This window comes from Ailuropoda melanoleuca, chromosome 1 (assembly GCF_002007445.2).
Source record: "Ailuropoda melanoleuca isolate Jingjing chromosome 1, ASM200744v2, whole genome shotgun sequence".
Lineage (NCBI taxonomy): Eukaryota > Metazoa > Chordata > Mammalia > Carnivora > Ursidae > Ailuropoda > Ailuropoda melanoleuca.
In genome coordinates this window covers 195,172,586-195,194,265 of record NC_048218.1, presented here as the reverse complement: position 1 = coordinate 195,194,265, position 21,680 = coordinate 195,172,586, and the positions used below count along the sequence as shown (strand labels likewise).

Here is a 21,680-nt window from a genome sequence, read left to right as displayed (position 1 = left end):
TATTTTTGGGAGAACATAATTGACACAGTGTCTTTAAATTTTATTTTTTTAAATCTAACTTTCAAAATTTGTTGTAACCTTGACGAGCCTGTCAAATGACTTTAGAAAAATAAATACCAAGCCAGAGATGATACTTTATCCATATTATATTTTAGTTTACTTAAAATCAGATAATTGTTTTAAGATGAGCTAGTATATGTTTTAATCAAAGCTACTACTACTTCTGATTATTGTCATTATTACTAATGATAGTAGTAGTAAAGGCCTTTAGAATTCCCTAGGCAGAGTGCAAAGGAATTATTTTTTTCAAGTTTTTCTTGAATTTGAAACTAGTAACGGTGTGTTTTCACTTTAGGGTCCAAGTGCCAGTGCTTATGTAACCTATATCCGGTCAGAAGATGCTCTCAGAGCCATACAGTGTGTCAACAATGTGGTAGTAGATGGCAGAACACTTAAGGTAATATGGTCCTCTTGATTTTTTTTAAGGGGGAAGAGAGAAAATACAGTAAATAGAGAGCTTAGCATTTACTTCTTACATTTGGAGGGAGTCTGTTTGAAGATTGCTTCTTAAGCATCTGTACTAATTTATGATAGCTTATTTGTTTACTGCCAGCTTATGTAGGGTCTTGTTTTACCAGGTAGGAATAAATACATTCATTATTTGGTGATAATCTTTAAGAAATCCGTATTTACACGTAATCTTATTTTGTGAAAATAGGATCTGTTATTCTTATCATCAGTAGATAATGGTTATAATTTGTCAGTACTTAAAGATTTGCCCATTGATAATTAAGGTTTGAGTAAAGGGCCACACTAAACCATGCTTTGTATAAATGGAAAAAGGATGGCATAACTAGAAAAAAGAATTTGCTTAAGGTGCCAGACTTCTGTAACATGAAGTAGATTTTATGTATCTTCTTATCTCTAAGGAAGATGATTTGGGTACTCAAGTTCTGGAAAACCTAACTGAGGTGTTTTCTTTAGTTCTTCCAAATGAGCATCATCTTTAATAGATCCTGCTAGTAATAGTTTGGTTCTCCGTACTCAGAGGCATACTTCTTGTTTTGTCATGTCTGTGCCTCATTTGAGGTAAAGTGAAAACACCAAACATGGAAATTCTCATTATGTCAATTCACGTTTTGGGTCCTTTTTTCCCCCTCCCTGACTCTTTCTGCAGGCATCCCTAGGTACAACAAAATACTGCAGTTACTTCTTAAAGAATATGCAGTGTCCAAAGCCTGACTGCATGTATCTACATGAATTGGGGGATGAGGCGGCCAGCTTCACAAAAGAGGAAATGCAGGTAGTAAATTAATGTGAATTATAAACTTTGCAGAAAAGGGAGTATTTTTCTTTAAAAATTAAAATTGCAAAAGCAAAAACTAGGGATTTTTTTTTATTGTTATTAAAGTAGCATTTTCCAAACAGTGTTCCATGGAATGTCAGTTCCACAGAATATTGTTATGATAAAAATGGGTCTGTAGTCCGTTAAGTTTGAAAATGCTAGATTAACGAAGATAGTTTTCTTTCCTGCAGGACTTCTCAGAGTCTTTAATATGCTAATACATATCCAAGAATGTACAATCAGAACTTAATTGACCAAGGAAAGCATTTTGGTAAATGCTACTTTAGGGGGAATATCAACAAAATGGAAGCCAAGTGGGTTACTGTAATTATGAGGGGTTTTTTTCCTTCCTAATTTCCACTCTTTACAGAACCTGCTAGAAAATAATAACCTATCAAATGTTTCTGATAACCTAACATTTTTATAAAATGGTTCTCCCCGTGAAAGTGTACACTGAGTCAGTGTCCTGTGAAGGGTGAATTGAAGGTTTATTATACTGTGTTTTTTTTAAAATATTTCCTGTTCTCTGTTCTCCTTTCAATTTGTAGTATTATAAACGTGACTTTACAAGTAAAAATGTTGACCATATGCATATTAAGTAAGGATTATACCAGAGCACAATGCTGCACTTCCCTATTATAGATGAGGACATCAGATTGTTGCTGTAGACTTTTGCAGGAATACTTTTCATTTAGAAGGTAGAGGGGCATTGATTGCCACCTTGGACTCTCCAGGTCAAACTAGAGAAGGTATAGTAGGGTCTCCGTTAAGAGCAGATTGTTAAAATGAAATACTACTCTTTTTTAATTTGGAGTTATTCAGATTAAAGCCCCATTATAATTGATCCATTGGAATTTCTTGATCGTATTTCTGTGTGGTCCAAAAACAGTGTTAAAATAACAGATGACTTCTTATTTAATAAATGCTTCTTGATTTTTTTTTTCTTTTTTTTGGTGAAACGTTCTGGATAGAATTTAAGGTTGAACCATTCCAAACTAAATTTTGACATGTAGAGAATATGCATTACTCATGCTACTATTATAGTGAAAATTTCTGTCAAAGAATCTCTAAGCCCTAGTTGATTTTGTTTTTGAGTATTATTGAATTGTAAACGAAAATGGACAGACATTCCCATGGAACTGACTTGTACTGGGATTTAACCAGTCTTTGTGGACTGCCCCTGTAAAATCATTTGAGTATTGAGTTTTAGCTCTTAGTTGCTAATGAAAGCCATAATGTCTCCTGAAGTATTGATTGTAGAAAAGAATTTCAAGGCTTTGCATGTTTTAAAGATGTAAAATCCACATCTAACTGTATTTTTTTAAATAATTTAAAATTCATATTGTTGTGATGAATTCATCTGCCCTTCTCTATGTGAGTTTAAAATTAATTTGAGAAGAGGTTTCTTTATTAAAAGAGTTCCTCTATATAGAAAGGAAATTTGAACAAATTATATCATGGCAAAAGTCAGAAGATCTTTCCTTGTTACTGCATAATTGAAGATTTAGTATCATATGAAATATTTATAGATCCATTTGAAACAGGCAGGAGCCCCCTTAGAACAGGACACAATGCAATGTGCAGTGTATATGATACAGTCCTACTTGATTCGATGATGTTGCCCTTGCTTGTTTTTATTGTTTTGTGTTTGTTTTGATCTATCCTGTTCTGGGTTTGGTTTTCCTGTAATATCTGGTTAGATGACACTTCTAAAATAATTAATCCTGAAGGTAAGTAAAAATGTCATTTCAGTCATGATGTACATGCATATAGTAAAAAGTTATTCAAAGTAATTTCACTGTATTTTTTTTAAGATTTTGTTTATTTTTGAGAGAAAGTACATAAGCACGAGTGGGGGGAGGAGGGGCAGAGGGAGAAGCAGGCTCCCCACTGAGCAGGGAGGCCTGATGTGGGACTCGATCCCAGGACCCTGGGATCATGACCTGAGCCAAAGGCAGACACTTAACTGACTGAGCCACCGAGGTGCCCCTCATTGTAATTTATTTTTGTGTATGACTAATTTCCAGAGGCAGTCTTTGCCTAATTTCTCAGATAGTGTTTCTGACATTGTCTTCTGATATACGGCAGCCAACTACAGTAAATACAGATTTCTCTTTGTTGTGTACAGAGCAGTGATCTGCAGACTTTCTGTAAAGAGCCGATTAGTAAATATTTTCGGCTTTCTGGGCCTATATGGACTTTGTAGTAAATACTCAATTCTTGTTGTAGCAGAGACAAGCTATAGATAGTAAGTAAGTGAATGAGCATGACTGTTCCAATAAAACTTTATTTATAAAAACAAAGGGCCTGGGGGCACCTGGGTGGCTCAGTTGGTTAAGTGTCTGCCTTTGATTCAGGTCCTGATCCCAGGGTCCTGGGATCAAGCCCCACATCGGGCTCCCTGCTCAGTGGAGAGTCTGCTTCTTCCTTTCCCTCTGCCTGCTGCTCCCCCTCCTTGTGCGTGTGTGCTCTCTAGCGCGTGCTCGCTCTCTCTCTCTCTCTCTCTCTGTCAAATAAATAAAATCTTAAAAACAACAAAAAAGAAACAAAGGGGCTAGCTGTAAACTGGAGTTTAAAATACATTAATTTTTATATAAAAACAAAGCAATGGAATTTATACTTTGTGTCAAGATAGTGAAAAATGTATTAAGACTCTTCATCTGTGTACTAGAGAAATTAATTATTTTTGGTGATCTTCAGAAAATTCTGTAATGGCCTGTTAGAAGACTTCATTATAGGTTGAAAAGGGCCTCTAGTTGTTCTTTTCTTTCTTTACTTTTCTTTCTTTCTTTCTTTCTTTTTTTTTTTTAAGATTTATTTATTTGACAGCATAAGCAGGGGGAGTGGAAGAGGGAGAAGCAGGCTCCCTGCCAAGCAGGGAGCCCAATGTGGGACTTATTCCCAGGACCCTGGGATCATGACCTGAGCCAAAGGCAGATGCTTAACCGACTGAGCCAAGCAGGCATCCCGGGCCTCTAGTTTTTTGAGCTGGCAAAAAAGTTGTCTGTTAATATGCTTTTCTGCATAATAAATGGTTGATGAAATCATTAATTAATGGCATATATATCATGCAGTTTTGTTGGAAGAACTTTCATTGGTCTAGCAGTTTTGTGACATCATTCTCACATGGTTCTCTAATGCCATGAAAAACCCTTACATGTTTTATTTAGGATATCTTTAATAATTCGGCAAGTAAGTCATTATTTTATACCAGCCATTTTGTGAACCCCACTGCAGTTTTAATTTCTTCTTCCATTAGGCGGGTAAGCACCAAGAATATGAACAGAAACTACTTCAAGAATTATATAAGTTAAACCCCAATTTTCTTCAACTATCTACGGGTTCAGTTGATAAGAATAAGAACAAAGTGACACCGCTGCAGAGGTATGATACGTAAGTACCGATATTAGTATAATCAGACACCTTACCTTCATCTTTGTCGATCCTCTCTTCTCATTTTACACCTTCTTCAGGCAGAATTCTTCTTGACAGTGTCTATCATTTGTGCAGAATTGTTGCATTATATAGGAAATGTTGAGTCACAGTTTCTGGGTTTGAATGTTTGCTGCTTCCTGCTCCCTGGTAATACTTCAGATGAGCCGCTTGATGGCTACCCCTTTGCGTTGATTTGCACACTGCCCTGGACCCTGGGAACACCCTCCTTGAAAAAAAAAGGAATTAAGGGATGTTGGTTAATGACAGGCTCTTATTACCTAATTAAGGTTCCCCCCCCCCGATATAATGACGGGGAACACATTGTAAAAGGGGGAGTGGGAGTTATCTGAAACATTGTATGTTGAGGAAAAAAATATTTGTGGTTTTCTAGTCACAGGAATCATTAACATCTTATATCCTCTGAATGAGGAGGATTCAGAATCTTATTCATCTATGAAACAACTTATTTCTGTGTAGACCTGTATTATGTCAATGTTTAAATAAATTTATAGTCTAAGGTACTGAGTCTCATTCTGATATGGTAATCTTCACATTTTGGGTTATATTTGGTTATGGCCTATCAGAAAATGGTATGATTAATAAAAACAATAATTTTGGGGTTGTACTCTATCCTGAATGTTCCTTACGTTTGATGTGTTAGGATCTTGTAATTTTTTTTTAATTTGGTAAGTTTAATTTTTATAAAATGAATTCATTTAAAGTAAATAGCTATAATTGATTTAGGTGTGTTGATTTTCTTTTTTTAAAAACTTATTCCAAAGTTAAATTTGTTTAAAGTGATATTCTAAATGTCTGGTTGTTACTTGTTATAGTCTAGCATTTAGCACTAAGGTAATATAAGGGCTGTTTTTCAAATATAGCTAATAATAACTACATACATTGTTGTCAGGTCAGTTTCTTCAGCTACCTATTCTTGTATTTAAATTCTTGAAGTCCTTGTTAAATTTATTCACTTCGATGGTAAAGATTATTTAAAAGGCTATCCAAATTTGTTTATATACACACCCTCATATGCACATGTACATACACATGTATATAAATATATATAAAAGAGGCCACAGAGCAAAACATAAAATTACTGTATAGTAAACTATGTGAAATTTGTTTATATCAGAGCTAAGAATTAAAGCTAAGTCTGAAAGAAATCTTTTTGGAATGATAAACTTTGACCCTTTCCGTTGATCTTTTTGTACTTACTCCTTTCTACTCCTGGATGTTTATTTTATTATGAACCATATTCTATTACTTACCTCATTGGTTGCTAACTCAGTAGTGCTTCATATAAGAATGGGGTTATTGTAGTAAAAAATTATTTCAGATGCTTTTAACGTTTATATACATCACTGTTTTCATTAAAAATGTCATTCTAATTAAAACCATATTCTGGGTTTATAGCCCCTAGAGAATTCAGACCAGAAATTTAAAATTTAGATTATCTCTTTGAGATAATGTTTTTTATTTCTCGAATATAAGAGTAATATGTTTCTACTTAAGTAAATTTGAAAAATATATAAAAGCATACGGAAGAAAGTAAATATTGTATGTGATCTCAATACTCAAGACATTTTCCCTGAAAATGATTTGATGTGTTTCCTGCAGTGTGTATTTCTTTGTAGTCCTTTTCCTTCTTGTGAATGTATATATATCAAAATACATTGGTTTGTTATGTTTTAAAGCTTATTAATACTCATTATTATGAATATTTTCCTTTGTCATGAAAACATATTTTTTATGGCTGCATGGTATTTCATTATACATGAGCATTTGAAATTTATTAAAGCAACCTCCTGATGGTGTATATTATTTTCATTTTGGTGCTCTTATTTATGACACTCTGATGAACATTTTTTCATATAAACATTTTGGTTATAGCTTTGATGCTCTTTGAAGTAGAACTGCTGAGTCAAAGATGATGAGTACCTATTTCCTTGAATTGAATATTTTTTCTGCACATTTTCCACTTTGATAAAAAAAGCTGTCTCATTTTAATTTGTATCTGATTAATAGAGTGAATGAACTTCTTATAGATTGTGAATCGTATCTGTTTGTTATGTTTTATTGATGTATTTAAGTGTTGTATGTGCATGATATAGAGCTCATTTTTCCCAATTAGTTGACCATTCTATTTGTGTTTCAAAGTACTTGAATTTATAAATCAATTTTGGAAGAATTTCTGTTCTGCAATATAACATTGAGTTTTCTTAGCCATTAGTATGGTATATCTCTCCAAGTCTTTTGTGTCTCTTAGAAAAGAATTTGTTGGTGTGTTTTTCCTGCTTTATTGTATTGCATCTCCCACCACCACCTCTTCCTATTTGAGAATTTTGAGGCTAAAAATTAAAGACCAGTGTTAGAAAGTGGTGCTATCAGGCATCCTTGTCTCATTCTTTATAGGGCTATCTCCCTATTTTATAAGACTGCCTCCAGTGTTTTATTCACTTGTAAGTGTGATTTTGACCATTTATTTGCGATAATGACAATACCCTGTTATTGTTAATTTGTTGAGTTTTTTTCTTTAGATTGAAAGTGAAAATTGACATTTACTAAATGTCTTTTTGGCATTTATAACAAGTACTTAGTTTTTCTTCATCTTATTTTTTGTGATCAGTTATTATTAGATTTACTAATATATTATTGACTTTGCCTTCATATAAAGTACAGTCAGAACACATTTATAACTATTTCAGTATCAGGAGGGGAATGTCCAGATACCACGGAGTAAAAAGGAAGAGAAAGGGAGATTTAAAACAACGTACTCATTTAATAACTGCCCAAAACCAGCGTTACTGAACCCTCAGCTAGGACCAGAATGAATTTTGACATGGTTACCTGTGTTTTGCATAAGTCCGCAATATAGGGAGGTTTCTTTGGGGATGGAGAAGGGTTATTTTTTGTTGGTTTAATTCAGGTCCCCCAAATTTAAGGACAGTTGATGGCCCAAGGTACAGAGAGTTCTTGTTTTGGCAAGCTCCTGTAGCTTGTTTTCTTTCCATGCCAACTCCTGCAAAAGATAAAGTTCAACTGACTGTCAGTACTACTGAAGGTCTGCTTTGGTCTCCATTTCCACATTGTCACTATACAGAGTATAGTGGTGGGGATGAATTTGTAGATAATTTTCCTTCTTCCCATAGGGAAGCCTTGTCAAGTTAGAAAGATGAACAGTATGACTCTTTCCACGGTCCTACCCAGGAGATACGTTTTTCTTATTCAGGATAAGTTGAGAATTAAGCTTTCTAGGGAAAAAAAGAAAAAGAATGGTTTCTTTCTGTCTCTTCTCATCATTCACATGTAGTGAATAGCAGTTCTACAAGAATTGCAGGAAAACAAAACCTGGAACCTTATGAATTGACACTAAACCTAAAATGTAGTTTGCTCTTCTTTCTTTTTTTTTTTTTTAAAGATTTTATTTATTTATTCGACAGAGATAGAGACAGCCAGTGAGAGAGGGAACACAAGCAAGGGGAGTGGGAGAGGAAGAAGCAGGCTCATAGCGGAAGAGCCTGACGTGGGGCTCGATCCTATAACGCCGGGATCACGCCCTGAGCCGAAGGCAGACGCTTAACCGCTGTGCCACCCAGGCGCCCCTGCTCTTATTTCTAATTAAGCCAGAGCACAAATATTAAGAGTATCATATCTACTGAATCCTCACTGAACCCTGACATGGTCCTGATACACATATATAAGTGAAGTTTCTGTAGTGTGTCTTATACCTGTTTTGCTTAAATGAACAATAAATTATAAAAGGGAATATGTCATTTGTTCTCACCACCCCCCATTATGATGCATTCCAGAGTATATCAGTCAGATGGAGTATAGATGTGCTACTTTTCCATATTAATGTTACTTTGAAATGATGAATACAAATGATGAGATAAGGCATGAAGTAGTGATGCTTAAGGACTGGCTATTTTAAGTTTGGGACTTTGAAATACCTTCATTTAGGTTGAGACACTGTTTGTGCCCCAACTGAAAACTGTGAAAGGAATAGTAGCTAGATGGGCTGCTGTGCCCAGGGACAGTGCATAGGCCTACATAAGAATTTGGGGAGCAAATTATTGGGTATATAGATCACTCAAGGTAAGTGGTTATGACGATATTGTGGCTTAGACAAGCCACCATTGAAGGAGTGGGGATGTTCACCTTCAGACTTAGGTGAGAAGAGGGTTGGTGTCTTTTGTGTGCCTTCAGTCTCAGCTGTCCGGTGTGGTAGATATCATTGTTACCTTACTACTTACTGGCAAGGAAAACTGGGCCTGGCAAGTCTCAGAGAGTTTAAATAATTCACCAGTATCCTACACAAATAAGTGACAGACCAGATTCTGACCAAAGTTTCTGTCATTTTTATGCCCAGGCTCATTCTCCCACTCTGCCACTGCTCTGTCTAGAAAAGGTAAAATTCTTAAGAGACTTTAACATGAATCAGAAACTCTAACACGAATCAAACTAATTGACTTAAGACTGTGTCGCAAGTAATATGTAGTTTGACGTTGAAGATCTCAGGTCTGTAAGGCTTATTATCTCAGGATAAATTGGATATACTATACACCCAGGGAATTAATGGTATTTTAAGCAAAAGCTTATTCTTAAACCACGGTTTGGTGGCAGTAGAGGAAAAATAAAGAGAGGAAAATGACTAGGAATTTGTCAGTTTTTATTACATCAAAGGAGAATGCATGTCTTTTTAAAAACATGGCTTATCTATATTGAAAATCAGGTATAAGCTTTGATAGACTGCGGGCATAGTCAGAGTGCCTTATTTATTCAGCAGAATGGTAGTGTTCCCTGCATGAATCTTGTTCTCCTACCCCGACATCATTTAGTCAGGTATGATTTAGAAAAGGTACAGTCCAGAGACTTGTTGAGCATAGTCTCGCATAGAGCTTGTTAAATCGTGAATAGACTTTAGCACATCTGTGAACTCTCTGAAATTTATCAGATATTTTGTGTGTGTGTGTGTGTGCGTGTGTGTAGATTTTTCTGGAGAGAGGACCCATGACCTAATAATAATTATAAATTACACCAGTGTGTGCTGGTACTTACAGATAGAGGTGATTTCAGCAGTGATTCTCAAACTATGGACAGGTGCCATGAGAGGTGGCCTACATTTTTTTAAAAAAATGGATCCCCAAAAAGGCAATTCCCCCTTTTATAATAGATAAATGGTTTGTAGGTCCCTACTTTTTTTTTTTTTACATGAAACTCAGAGCTACTTATTAGTAAACTAAGTAGATGAATTAGTAAGATTTACAAAAATTGGGTGTGTATATTAAAATTAGTGAGCTAAAAGATTTTTCTGACCATTTTTCTCAGAGTCTCTTTTCTTATTTCTTTTAAGAAATTTTATTCCCATTCTGTATTTGGAAATACAAAGTTACTGCACATGTGCACATACATACTGGAAAACTAGTAAGTGAGTTCTGGTGTCCTATTCCACCTACATAGAATATTTTCAAAAAAGTTAGAGAGCCACTGGTATATTTTTTCCCCAGAGGGTGGGGTATAATGAGTGTGGGGGGATGGATAGTTAAATGAGCAATTGTGTGTTTAAATGCTATTTAAGTATATAGTATCTTTTCAAAGAGCAACCTTTATTACTGAAATACAAAATTAAAATGAATAGATGGAGACAGTTTTACTGGCTGCTTTTGAAAACTGGCCATAGCCTGTATGTTCAGGATGGTGGATGTTTATCCTTCAACTTTAATATTAAGAATAATTGAAAAAAAAAGAATAATTGAATTTTTTTTACTAGTAATCACAACATTTATTTTCACTCATGCTCAGTACATCCTGAAATTATTGAGAAAATTCCAGTTAAAAATCATACTTGCCAAACCATAATCAGTTCAGATTATTGACACATTTTTTCTTACTATGTTAATAGCTCATTGTGCCACATTATGTAAAAGGTGGCCATGTTTTAGTAGTAAAGTAATACTTGAAATGTTAATGTATATTTGAAGCCTGTATCAAATAAACTTTGTAAAGGCAAGCTACCTGTCTGTAACTTAAATTTGTCCCTTGCAATAGCAAAAGTTGATTCAGTTATTTAAGACGGGCAAGCACGAAAAATTAAAATGAATTCTTCTAAATGAATATGGAGTATTTAATTTAGGAGCAGTGTGAACATGTATTTGTATATACAGTAACATGACAGTGAAATTTGGAAATGTCCATTATATTGACATTAAATTATACCTTACTTCTGAAATGCAACCATAATTAGCACAGTCATGGAGACTTTGTCTTTTCAGTGTGGCGAACATGAGAACTAGAACTTCTCGGTATTTTTTCTGTCCCACTCCCAGTCTGGAAAGTGGTCTTTTCTTTGATTCTTCTCCTACGTAACTACTTGTTTTATGTTGCAAATTTTAGAAAGCCGCCAAGAGACTCTTTTCAGGAATTTGGTGGCATCTCCACCAAGAAGTAGAAAGAAGTCAAGTCTGAACACTGTCTTTGGGGCAAGTTAGAAGCTAGCATCTGAAGATCCAAACAGAGGTGTAGCAGTGTCACACTGCCTACTTGCAGATACTTGTAGATCGTAGTTTATCTGTAAAACCTTTTGAATTTGATATTAATGATTCCTTCTAGCTTTATAATCCAGTAACAGTGTTCCTCTTCACTTTCACTAGTGTAGTAATATCAGATACCAGGTGTTGCAGTTTAGACTAAATGAATCAGCATCTCCAGAAACAGATTCTGAATACACATTCTATATTTTTATATTTCAAAAAAATAAATAACACATTTTTTTTTAACACCCCATAGCACTGGATTCCACATTTCGGGTTAGTTGAAAAATATTTACTCCTGAGAAATCTGTAATCTCACTATAGATTTCAGAACTATTTAGGACTAGAACTTTAAAAAAAAACTCAGTAAGACTATTTATATGAAGATGTTACATGTTTACAAATTTTCAATTACAGGTATTTACACACACAGCGTTGCCTTCTGGAAATACCTTGATTGTGTTATGACACCCACCTACCTTTTAGAATTGCTTAGTCCCACTTGAATCCAGTGCTTTTCAGTCAGTTGTGTGGTATTTAAAGACTTTAGGTGTTTTGATTTCTCTTTCTCTCAGCATTATTACTGGGCAACAATGATTCCAAGGCTAACAATACCATTCCTTCAGTTCTTGGACCAAATGAACTCTTGAGTGTGCCTGCTGCGGCCAGGACCCTGAGTGCTTGTTGCTACAGCAGAACTTGTGAAAATTCTATTGGAACTGTCAGGCCTTTCCTCAGGGCCCTACCCAGTTGGCTGAGATGATGTTTAATCTCTCTAATTCTGATTCAGGCTCAGAGGGCTCAGTCGGAGCAAGGAGAGGCAGACCTCAAAGTACCTGTGGAGAGCCAGCAGCAGGAGACTGAATCCTGGAACCTGGAATTAAGCGCTAAGATGGAGAAGCTGGTGAAATCCATCAGCCAACTGAAAGACCACAAGGATGTCTTCTACCTCTGATAGAAGACACAGCCCCAGTGAGGATGTCCTCTTTAGACCTCCATCAGACCAGACATTAGCAGCTTCTGGAGGAAACCCCATGAATTGGACAAAAAGAAAAGGGAGGTTCTGGATACCTTTAAAGCACTGCTAAGCCAATTACCTATCCTAATCAAGCTACTGCCAGAGTTGGAGGCATGGAAAGTCAATCACCAAAATGCCTGCATTGGAGCCCACCTGGACCACAGATGGAACAGTTGGAGAAGTGTTCACAGCTGGAGGAAAGCTGTTGTTTTTCATCTGTATTAGGTGCTGGAGGAGCTGAAGGGACTGAGTCACCTGGTTAGCTATCAGTATGACTCTCTAACCAAAGAGAGGTGAACCTGCTGAAGTCCTGTTTACAGAGTTGCTGAAGTGTCTACTTCACAAAGCCTTTGTGGTAGAAACCCAGCCTTGCATGCCCCAAACTCCCCACCAGCCCTTCATCTTCAAGAGTGGAAAGAAGTTTACTGTCCTACAAGGCTGCTGGTGAGATTCCAGGAAGGCAGTGGGTCACTGACTGCTGAAGTCCCCATTGACAGGAATCCTCAGTTATAAGGTCTCCAGAAGTTCAGCATTCTGACTTCAAACAAGGAAACTTTGACCCCTGAGAAGGGGCAGAGTCAGGGTTTAATGTGTAATTTTGGCTACCTGACTCTGGTAGAACAACATTCAGTTGGCTCCAGAAAGGGCAGTGTTAGGGGCTGCTGAGGGTGACAGGGGAACTGCACATTATCAGCGTCATGGTTGGATACACCTACCGGGGTCTGAAGCAAGAGCCAAAATCAGATACCCTTTGTGTGATTATTTCTAACATGAAGCTACTCAAATGCTTGGGCCTTGGTTCTCTGGTTCAGTCTGCTCAGCTTAAACCTTCAGAATCAGTGGTCTTTCTAGCACCCCGCCCAAAGCCCTCTTGGAGCTTGCAGGGCCCTGCTCTCAGTTGGCAGTTCTTCTCCTGGTTTGGCCAAGACCTTGACCTGGAGCAGCTGAGCATACTGAGGGACAAGCTGGCCAGAACTCTAGGATCGAGGGTATATTGTCCTGGGCTGACTACACTAAGCAAGAGAACACCACCGCCTCCCCATGCAAGCTACCGTTCTGGACATCATTGTACAAAAATCTGGACCTGGCACATGACCACCTGAGGAATCTGTGGAGTGATGGCCATATCATGGGCTTTGTGAGCTGGAGCCAAGAGCACTAGCTGCTGAAGAAGACTCATCTCTGCTGCCTTCCTACTACATTTCAGTGAGCCATTGGAAGGGGGCATTACCTGCTCCAGTGTGGAACATGAGGACAGTGATGAGGTGATTTACTCTGTGCCACCCAACAGCAGGGAGGTACTGCAGTCACTCCTGCCAACCGAATTCATCCAGCACGACCAACTGTTTACTGAGGGAGAACATACATGAGAATATGCTATACTTCCTCCACCCCTGGATCCCCTGGAGTGAGGCTTTTGGGTATTACTACCAGGAGAAAGTTAATCCCCAGGAACAGAGGAAATACCTGAAACATAGGCTCATTGTGCTGTCTGTAGACGGGTGGATGAGTGGCAACAACCACTGGAGCTTAAGCTGGAGCCAGAATTGGATTCATTAGAGCTGGAGCCCGGATGGCATAAGGGCCAGTCAGAGCTAGGCCTGGAGTTAGAGCCACCGCTTGAGGCAGGACTGGATCTGGGGCCAGCACTGGAGTCCACACTAGGCACAGTGGCACAAAGAGTGCCTGAGCCAATCCTGGGACCAGAACTGAAGCTGGAGCCTATTCTAGAACCATTCCCAGGGAACCCCAGGAGACAACTACCGTTGCTCTATGATACGCTTCTAGTGTAATTTGAGATGCAAATGAAAGTGGGGCTCCTGTGCGTTTTGGTGTTTCCTGGTTGTGTTAGAGAAACAGACTTCTTCAGAAAGAGGCCTTTCTGAATCGAAGTGGCTAATAAACTTTGTGCTGACCTAGAAAAGAAAAGAAAACCTGTAGATTTTTTGTTTACTTGTTTTTAAATAAAAAAGCCCTGTGCAGTTTATTTTAGTGTACCCGATCTTGTTTTATCTGATATCATGAGGACTTGGCAGTTCTTGACCAGAGAATAGTCCATTTCATGGAGTAGGTGTCTTTCTTCCTTGTAAATATGGTATTTATTAAAGTTTATTTTACTTTCTTAACCTTCTTGGCGTGATAATGGGTTGGTGGATGTTGAATATAAAACAGCAAATACTTAATATGGCTATAACTTAAGCAGACAGAGAGCTTGATGAGGAAGGAAGTTCAACATCCAGTACTAGGGAAGTTGTGAGAACTCGGACTTGTTAGTGGTAGCTTTGGTATAAGTGTTACCTTTCCAGCCATTAGAGATCCAAGGAGTTCACATTTATTGGAATTGGAATTTGTAAATATATTTTTCTTTCTCCTGAAATTATACAGGCATTTGCAGGGATTCTCCCATCTGTATTTTCTTTTGCACTGATAAAGTTGCACTTACAATGGCAGCATTAACTATAATTGACTTTTTACAGCCCACATAGGAAATAAAAACAATTTCTAGTTGTATCATTATTCTTAAAGCTTTTCATTTATTATTCCTTGAATAGTTAATTTTAAGGTAAATTGAAGAATATATTAAAATCGAGTGGAACATAAGCTTACTGATACCTTGCCCCAATCCTGGTTTTTTAGCAGCTGTCTTTGGTTTGATGTCACTGATGTAGAAATTTTTGAGCATCTTCGGTAAACCTTTCCCATGTAAAGCATCAAATGCTATCAGTCAGTAGTTATGAAACCTCAATTGGCATGGTGGACTAGATGACATAAGTTGTTCTAATTAGTTGTAATCCAGAAACAACATCAAGATTTATTCTGAATGCAGTATTTTGATATATTGCCCTTTACATTAGAAACGAACCTTACTTATATTGAAAATTACTATTTAGTGCTCGTTAATGGTGGTGGCTGAAAACCTGAACTGAGATGAAGACACTGCAATTCTTCCTTTGTACTGTCTTTCTTTCATCCTTTTGTTTCCATTATTTCTGTTTCCTCTGACCTTTAAGCCTTTGTTCTCATAAGAATAGTGCAAATTTGGGGACTAAGGTGGAGTAGTTAGCACCAGGATTCTGTCTCCCCACCTGGACAACAATTGCGCTGGGAGAATCTGTCTGATGTAGCTGTTTTGGAACTCTGAAATCTGTTGAAGGCTTGCAAATTCCATGGACAGACTTGGGTTAATTTTGGTCAGTTTCAGCTCTTAGGCCAAAGCAGCTATCTATCCTCTACCCCCAGTCATGTGGCAGGCAGCTGTGTACATATTCCTGGAGCAGATTGCATTAGCTTACAGGAGTGAGGGTGGGCAAACAGACCCTGTCTTTCTTATATTGAGGATCTTTGCTCTAATTGCTGATTACTGCTTCTGATCACAGAGGTGCAGACAAAGAAGCAGGCAAACATTGTTGCAAGCCCCTCCTCCTCTGGCTGAAATGATACCAGGGGACTTAAAGGACTAGTGCCCTTCCCCTCTTTTCCCCTTTCAGTTTTTCCTTTTTCTCCTTGGGTAGTAGATATTAAAGACTAGGACATTCAAAAACAGCTGCATATATGGGGTTGTGCATGGCCAGAAAAAGGCTCAGAAAAGACATAAGAAGACTTTAAAATTATACCTAGGGTTGATCTTTTGCACAGAGACAGCCTGCAAAAAAGTAAACAAATAATACAAAAAGCAAACAGTTTAAGGGGGAGAACCTGATTTCTAGAGGTACTATGTTACTAGGCTGAAATGGCCAGTGTTCAATAAAAAATCAGTTACGCATGTAAAAGAAACAGAAAAGCATGGCTTATTCAAAAGAAAAGAATGATCAACAGAAGCTGTCCCTGAAAAAAACCCAATGGCAGATATAGTAGACAAAGACTTTTAAAGCAACTCTTTTAAAGATTCCTAAGGAACTGAAAGAAGCTGTGGAGAAAGTACAGGAAAAAAAAGTATGAACAAAAGGGAAATATCAATAAAAAGTAGGAAGCCAAAAAGAAATTCTGGATCTGAGAAGTACAGTAATTTAAATGAAAAATTCACTAGAGGATTCAAAGGCAGATTTGATTAGGTAGCAGAATCTGTGAACTTGAAGAAAAGGCAATGGAAATATTATGATGAGTTTGAGGAACACAAAGAGAAAAGACTGAAGAAAAGCAAACAGAGCCTAAGGGACCTGTGGGACACCATCAAGCAGACCACTATATGCATTGTCAGAGTTCCAGAAGGAGAAGAGAGAGAAAGATGCAGAGAGAATATTTGGGGGGTGGGGGAGAAGGTGAACACTTCCCAAATTTGATGAAAGAAATGAATATAAACATGGGACAACCTTAAGGAACTCTAATTAAAATGAACTCAAAGAGACGAACATTGACACACATGGTTTTCAAACAAAAATCCAATCAAAATTTCATAATCAAAAATAAAAAAAGTCAAATCAAAATTTTAGTAAATAGCCAAAGACAAGGAGAGTCTTGAAAGCAGCAGGAGATGCTAATCATTATGTGGAAGGATTCTTCAATAAGATTATCGACATATTTCTCATGAGAAACTATGAAGGCCAGAAGACAGTGAGCCAATATATTCAGAGTGCTAAGAGACAAAAACTGTCAACCAAGAATTCTCTATCCAGCAAAACTGTCCTTAAAGAGTGTGAGAGAAATTAAGACATTCCCACCTTAACAAAAACTAAGGGAGTTCGTGATCTCTAGATGTGCCCGCAAGAAATGCTCAAGGGAGTCCTGCAAGGTGAAATGAAAGGACACTAGTAAAGGTAAATAAATGGGCAAATATAAAAACTAGTGTGATTGTAACAATGGTTTGTAACTATACTTTGTTTCCTACATGATTTAAGAAACCAGTACATTTAAGGTTCAATATATTAGTGTAAAAACTAAAAGGGGTTGGGATTGAACTGTAAAGGAGCAGAGTTTTTGTATGTTATTGAAATTAAGTTGATATAAATTTAGAGTATTAAAACTTTAGGATGTTAAATATAATTCCCATGATAACAAAGAAAGTAGCTCTAAGATATACACAAAAGGAGATGAGAAAGGAATTTAAACATTTCACTAGAAAAATGTCAGCTAAACACAAAAGAAGACAGTAATGGAGGAATTTGAAGGGGGGGAAGCTATAAGGCATGTAGAAATCAAATGGCATAAAGGGCATGATCACTACCTTATCAGTAATTACTCTAAATGTAAATTAATTCAACTCTAGTCAAAAGACAAATTGGCAGAATGGATAAAAACACATGATCCAACTATATGCTATCTACAGGAGACTCACATTAGACCTAGAGACACAAACAGGTTGAAAGTGAAAGGATGAGAAAAGATAATTCATGAATATAGTACACGAAAGAGGTCAGGGGTGGCTATTCTATCAAACAAAATAGACTTTAAATCAAGAGAGACAAAGGACATTGTATATTAATACAGCAGGAAGATAGGACAGTTTAAACCTTTATGCACCTAAGGCCCGAGCATCAAAATATGTGAAGCAAAAGCTCACAGAATTGAAGGGAGAGGTAGTTCTACAATAGTAGTTGAAGACTTCAATACCCCACTCACAATAACGGATATAATAACCAGATAGAAGATCAGTAAGGAGACAATTTATTTTTTAAAAATATTTTTAAATTAATTTATTTGCAAGAGAATGAGCACACGAGCGGGAGAAGGGGTAGAGGGACTGGGAGAAGCAGACTCCCCACTGAGAAGGGAGCCTGACTTGGGGCTCGATCCTGGGACTCCGGGATCATGACCTGAGCCAAAAGCAGACGCTTAACCAACTGAGCCACCCAGGCACCCTAGTAAGGAGAGAATTTAAACAATAGAATAATTCAGCTGAATCTGACAGACACATACAGAACACTCTCTCCAACAACAGAATACACATCATTCTCAAGTTTACATGGACATTTTCCAGGATAAGATTATATGTTAGGCCACAAATTAGGTGTCAGTAGATTTAAAAATCTAGATACCATACTGGATAAAGTTAGAAATCATTATCAAAAGGAAATCTGGAAAATTCAAAAAATTGTGGAAATTAACACTCTTAACTAATGGATTAAAGAGAAAAATCACAAGGGAAATTGGAAAATACTTAGAAATGAATGAAAATGAAAATAAAACATCAAAACTTATGGGAAATAGCAAAGGGGATGCGAAGAGGGAAATTTAGAGCTATAAATGCTTACGTTAAAAAACAAGATAAGACTCAAAGTCAGCAACCTTACTTTACAACTTAAGGAAATAAAAAAATTAAAAAAAAAAAGAACAAACTAGACCCAAAGCTTGCAGAAGGAAGGAAATAAAGATTAAAGCAGAGGAAGATGAAATAGTAGAAAAACAGTAGAGAAAAACAGTGAAACTGAAAGTTGGTTCTTTGAAAAGATCAACAAAATCAACAAACCTTTAGTTAGATTTAGATTATGAAAAACCACAGAAAAGTCTCAAATTTTACTAAAATCAGAAATGAAAGTGGGCATATTACTGCAGATTCTACAGAAATTAAAAAAATTATAAGAGAGTACTGTGAACAATTGTATGCCAACACACTGGATAACCTAGATGAAATGGACAAATCCCTAGAAACACAAAACCTACCAAAACTGTATTATGAGGAAATTGAAAAATATGAGTAAACATATAATTACTAAGGGGATCAAATCACTAATCAAAAATTTTCCAACAAAGAAAATGTGGTGAATTCTACCAGACATTTAAAGAGGAACTAATACTAGTCTTTCTCAAACTTTTCCAAAAAATTGAGGAGGAGGGACCATTTCCTAACTCATTCTGAGGCCAGCATAACTCTGGTACCAATGCCAAAAACACTATGAGAACACCACAGACCAGTACTCCTTGTTTACATTGATGCAAAAATCTTCAAGAAAATGCTATCAAACAGAATCTACCACATTAAAAGAGTTATAAATCATGATAAAGTGGGGGTATATTCCTGGAATGCAAGAATGGCTTAACATAAAAAAAAATTGAGCAATTTGATGTGTCATATCAACAGAATGTAGGATAAAAAACACGATACCTCAATTGATGCAGAAAAAACATTTGACAAAATTGAACGCCCTTTTCATGACAAACAACCTTGGAAGGAAACTACCTCAACATAATAAAAACTGTATATGAAGAACTCACAGTGAACATCATACTCGGTGGTGAAAGACTGAAAGCTTTTCCTCTACAGTGAGGAACAAGGCAAATGACCACTTTTACCACTTCTGTTCAACACATTATTGGATGTTCCAGCCATAGCAATTAGCCAAGAAAAAGAAGAGACATCTAAATGGTTAAAACTGATAAATGAATTTAGTACAGGGTACAAAGTTAACACACAAATCAGTTGTATTTCTAAATGTGAACAATGAATAGTTGAAAAGGAAATTACAAAAACAATTCTGTTCACGATAGTGTCAAGAAAAATAAAATACTTAGGAATTCCTAAGCAAGGAAGTTAAAGATTTATACAATGAAAATACAAAACATTGCTGAAAGAAATTAAAAATACATAAAGGAAAACACATCCCATGTTCATGGATTGGAAGACTGTATTAAAATGTTGCTTTTACCCAAAGCTATCTACACATTCAGTGCATTCCACATCAAAATCCCAGTGATTTTTTTTTTTTAAAGATGTACTTATTTTAGGGAGAGAGAAAACAAGCAGAAGGGGTCAAGGGAGAGAGAGAGAGAATCTCAGGCAGACTCAGTGCTGAGCACGGAGCCCAGCATGGGCCTTAATCTCACCACCCTGAGATCATGACCTGAACTGAAACCAAGAGTCAGACACTTAACCGACTGCGCTGCCCAGGTGCTCCAGTGATGGTGTTTGTTTGTTTGTGGGTTTTTTTGCAGACAGACAAACCCATCCTAAAATTCATGTGGAATCTCAGAGGACCCCCAAATAGCCAAAATAATCTTGAAAAAAAAGAACTGGAGGGCCCACAGTTCCTAATTTCTAAGCATAACTGCAAATCTGCAGTAATGTAAACAGCATGGGATTGCCATGAAGACAGATACATGTTCCAGTAGAATAGAAAAGAGAACCCAGAAATAAACCACATATAGGGTCAAATGATTTTTAACAAAGGTACCAAGACCCTTTCCCCTGTGGGGGAAAGAAAAGTCTTTTCAACAAACGGTGCTGGGATAACTGGGTATCTACATGCAAAAGAATGAAGTTGGAACCTTACCTAACACCATACTCAAAAATTCAAAATGGATCAATGACCTAATTGTAAGACCTAAAATAATTATTGACTATAAATAAAGTGAGAAACTTAGGCAAGCTCAGGAAGGTAAGTTTATTCAGGAATAGCAGAGGGACTGCAGTGTGGAACAAGCAAACTGTAGCATGCTACAGGCGAGTCCATTGAAGGTTTTTTGGTAGGTTGTATTTATGGGCAAGGAATGGAAAGAGGGGAGAGTTCAGTTAGAGTACGCTAAAATCAAAAACAGGAAACCAGCCTTGAAAATTTTCCCGACCAAATGAAAATCATTCCAGTCACGCTAACAAATCTCAAGTCGTCCCATTATGTGAGGTCAATCCAGTTTGAGCCATGTGCCATCCATTCCTCTGGCAAAACTTGCCAGGGTCGATATAGGACAACCTCTGATCATCCTCCCACCCAAGAAAATTTCAACACTATCCACTTTCTTTTTTTTTTTTTTTAAGATTTTTATTTATTTATTCGACAGAGATAGAGACAGCCAGCGAGAGAGGGAACACAAGCAGGGGGAGTAGGAGAGGAAGAAGCAGGCTCATAGCGGAGGAGCCCGATGTGGGGCTCGATCCCATAACGCCGGGATCACGCCCTGAGCCGAAGGCAAACGCTTAACCACTGTGCCACCCAGGCGCCCCAACACTATCCACTTTCTGTAAATCAGACATTTTGGAGGAATCAGTCTTTTAGTCCTTAGGTTTACCTTCTGGGGGCACATGGGTGAGATTCTCCATCTTATATTCTCCGGTTCTATTTTAGATTGAAATTCTTTCACACAACAAAACCACTAAAAGAAAACACATGACTAAAGCTTTACAACATTGGATTTGGCAATGATTTCTTGGCTGGGACACCAAAGGCATAGGTAACAAAAGAAAAAATAGACAAATTGGACTTAATGAAAATTTTAAAATTTTGTGACTCAAAAGACACTGTCCATAGTAAAAAGGCAACCCACAGAATGGGAGAAAATACTTGCAAGTCATATGTCTGAGAAAAGGTTAATAACCATAATATATGGAGCACTCCTAAAACACAGCAACAAAATCAAGTATCCTAATGCAAAAATAGACAAAGGACTTGAATAGACATTTCTGCAAAGAAGATAGACAGAT

At 37.0% G+C, this 21,680-nt stretch overlaps 1 protein-coding gene across 6 annotated transcripts in view; it reads left to right on the top strand.

The window, feature by feature from the left end:
• Positions 1-21,680, top strand: part of CNOT4 (CCR4-NOT transcription complex subunit 4) — a 137,062-nt gene that overhangs the window by 75,878 nt on the left and 39,504 nt on the right. For 3 of the 6 annotated variants that reach the window (XM_011235241.3, XM_011235239.3, XM_011235243.3), the window contains exons 5-7: positions 356-457; positions 1,178-1,303; positions 4,605-4,729. In XM_011235241.3, the coding sequence (XP_011233543.1) occupies positions 356-457; positions 1,178-1,303; positions 4,605-4,729 (353 nt within the window). Of the gene's footprint in view, positions 1-355; positions 458-1,177; positions 1,304-4,604; positions 4,739-21,680 lie in introns of all 6 variants that reach the window. The other 3 variants (XM_002927618.4, XM_011235237.3, XM_011235242.3) reach the window with 1 other exon arrangement.